Genomic DNA, 3,062 nt, shown 5'->3' with positions numbered 1-3,062 from the left:
CGCCCCGCCAGCCAAGCCCCCGCCACAGCATGGAGCTGTGTGCCAGTTGGCCAGCTTGAGCCAGGGCCAGTGCGAGGGCTGCCGGGGCCATGGTGCCCTGGCAGGTCCCCGGGGGCTCTCCTCCAGGCAGGAGCAGTGGGAAGTGTCCGGCAGCGAGTGCAGCAGAGGAAGGGCTGTGCTCTCCGGCAGCCGCATCCGGCCCCGCTGCAGTATTTACAAGACTCCCTTCCTTCCCTGCTTCCCCTGGCTCCCGTCAAGGCTCAGAGCAGGAAGCACATGGGCTTTGGACCCATGACCTTGACTCCTCCTTGTCCTCTTCTCCCCCTGAGCAGCAGGTTTGCCTGGACGGGGTTTCTCCTTAACCCCCTCCTTGCAGCAGCACAGCACAGGCTTCTCCACCCAGCCCATCCCCAGGCAGCTCTGCAGCAAGTCGCTGCCCACTGCACAAAGCTGAGGGGGGAGGATTTTTGACCCCTGGCAAAAAAGCAGGCTGGCATCTCGGCTGAGCCAGGATCCCTTCCCTCTTTCACACGGGTCCTGCTGTTTTTTTAGTTGCTCACACAGTTGCTCCCTGGGGCTTCAGGGAGAGGCTCAGCATCCTTCTTCTAGGGATGTCCTCTCCGCAGAGTGCACCACTGTGGGTTCCAGCAGGTAGACCTTCCCTGCCACCCCTTCTAGGTGGCTCTGCCAGGGCCACCTGGGCCGCAAGGGACACATGCAGGCAGCAGCCACAGCTGCCTATGAATAAAGCATGGTGCCCTCGGGTAACCTGGCTCTGCAGGAGGAGCTGGTGCAAAGGGGCTGGGAAGGGAGAGGAAGGCAGGCGACAGGCAGAGCATGGGCTGCCCTTTCCCTGCCCTGCCCTTGCTACAGGAGACAGTGGGTGCTGGGGACTGGCCACAGCCTGCCTCTGGGCAGCTCGGAGTGCTGAGGAGGGAAGATAGGAGTTTTTTTTACAGGGGGTGCGGGGGACTGGCCACAGCCTGCCTCTGGGCAGCTCGGAGTGCTGAGGAGGGAAGATAGGAGAAGCCCTGTCCTCTGGCTGGGGCTCATTCAAACCCCACCACATCCCCTCACTCCATCGAGGCCATGATGAGAGCTGGGACAGGCAACTTGCAGGTGCTCCGAGGGATCCATCAGCACCAGCTCATGATTCAACCCAAAGAGCCACCACCAGTGCCACCATGGTGACTGGGCGACACCACAGTTCTGGACCTGTCCCTGGCTGTAGGACTCTGCTCCAGGCACTGATGTTCCGGGGCTGGCTGAGCTGCAGCAGCGGGGGCCCCCACCCACCCCAGCCCCAGCACAGCCTGCTGACGCGGCACGGTTTGGGCACCAGCGTGGCACAGCTCCCGGCTCTGCCTGCTTTCTGCCACCTGCCCACACACTGCGCTGAGACAGCTCCCCTGGGACTTAACAGCAGCAAACTTGAGGCGTACGGGAGACGGTGCAGCACGGACCACGTGCCAACGCTGCAGTCCCCTCGCTCTGGACATGGGCTGAAGTGAGCCCTGTGTGCAGCAGCTTTGTGCCGCAGGGATGCTCTACCAGTCCCCACACGCAGCACCCATGGGGTGCTCTGTAGTGACCCAGGGCAGAGTGCCAGCAGCAAGGAAGAACTGGGGGGGCAAAGCATGGCATGAAGGGAGAGTATCCCAAGGAACAACTTGGGGTCAAAAGCAAGGGCAAATCCACCCAAAAAAGCCTGTCCATTGGTCTTGCTTTTTTTTTGTCAGTGCAGCAGGATGAACAGGAAGAAGCCTTTCAGTGCTTGCAGAGGCAGGGAGCAACGCCAGTGGTGGGAAACCTGGGTGAGCAGTCCCAGGGCTGGCACTTGGACACAGGCCTGGGTGCAGCTGGATACAAAGCAACATCTGGGCACTGCCTCAGAGCTAACCCAGCTTCAAAAACTCCCTGCTACCCCAGACAGCCCCTGCCAGGGTGGCAGCACCTGCCCAGGTCACAGATAGACCATGGGAGTTTCTGAAACCAACGGTGACCTACAGTTCTGGGGGGAGCTACAGGACTACCCTGTTCCTCCTCCAAAACCTCTGCAAACACCCACGGCTCCAGGCAGTGCTGCACGCCCATCCCATCACCCACCACAGCAGCCTCCAGAGGCACACGGTCCCTCTCCTTGCAGCCATCACGGAACACGAGAACAGTCAACTTACGGCTTGGCCCGTGGATCTTGATGGGTTTGGTGCTGATGAGAGAGTGGGAGCAGTTTTGGCAGACGCAGTCCTTCCCACTGAATGTGACCTTGTCTCCAATGGGAAACGGCTTCCTGCGGCCAAGGAGAGGTGGGGAGGTGTGAGCTGCTTGCTCCCCTCATGCAGTGCTGGGGGCTGCCCGTGAGCTGCTTCCCCAGGGGCCAGCCAGACCCTCGGTACGGAGGAGCAGAGGGGCTCCAGGCAAGGGCTACAAGGGGAGGCAGTGAGTGTGCACATGTGTTGGGGCAGGAGGACCAGGACAGGCATTAAGGCAGGTCTCCAGGCTGCAGAGGGAAGGGTCAGGGACATTTCATTGCCTTCCAAGGGTTTCCACTTAGAAAACGCAGCTGAGTTACCCACTGAGCAGGGAATGAGGGTCTGTGGGCTAACAAAAGCCCTCTCCCTGGTGCACAGCCAAGGGCTTCACAGGGGAGTCATGAACTCTTGGTGATACTTCAGCTCACCTGCAGGTGCTGCAGACGAAGCACTTGGGGTGGTAGGTTCTTCCCAGGGCAGAGATGACCTCTCCAGTGATGAAGTCCCCACAGCTGTCACAGCGTGTCCCGTAGAGCTGCTGGTAGTCGTGGGTACAGATGTACTCCTGGTTCTTAAAGAAGAAGCCTGACTGGGCCAGGTCACAGCCACACACTGCAGGGGAGGACACGCACCCGATAAGGGGCAGCAGACAGAGCATCCCCCGGGCTCGGCCGGCACCTCTGCGCCCACCTGCGCCACTCCCGCAGCTGTCCCGCAACACACCCCGTTTCTGCAGGTACCTCAGGGGGTTTGTCTTCTCCCCAGAGCACCGGGGCCCTCCCCCAGCACCAGCAGGGGTCAGTGTCGGGC

The 3,062-nt window shown here is 61.2% G+C and overlaps 1 protein-coding gene across 1 annotated transcript in view; it reads right to left on the bottom strand.

The window, feature by feature from the left end:
* Positions 1-2,864, bottom strand: part of ABLIM3 (actin binding LIM protein family, member 3) — a gene marked incomplete at its 5' end in the record, with an annotated part of 21,280 nt that extends 18,416 nt beyond the window's left edge. Inside the window, 2 exons of the mRNA XM_010139400.1 lie at positions 2,178-2,290; positions 2,681-2,864. Coding sequence (XP_010137702.1) covers positions 2,178-2,290; positions 2,681-2,864 — 297 coding nt within the window. The remainder of the gene's footprint in view (positions 1-2,177; positions 2,291-2,680) is intronic.
* Between the last annotated feature and the right edge of the window lie 198 nt (positions 2,865-3,062).

The sequence above is a fragment of the Buceros rhinoceros genome, unplaced genomic scaffold (genome assembly GCF_000710305.1).
Source record: "Buceros rhinoceros silvestris isolate BGI_N320 unplaced genomic scaffold, ASM71030v1 scaffold20797, whole genome shotgun sequence".
NCBI lineage: Eukaryota > Metazoa > Chordata > Aves > Bucerotiformes > Bucerotidae > Buceros > Buceros rhinoceros.
Note: the sequence above shows the minus strand (reverse complement) of the source record. Positions and strands in the feature narration are given on the sequence as shown.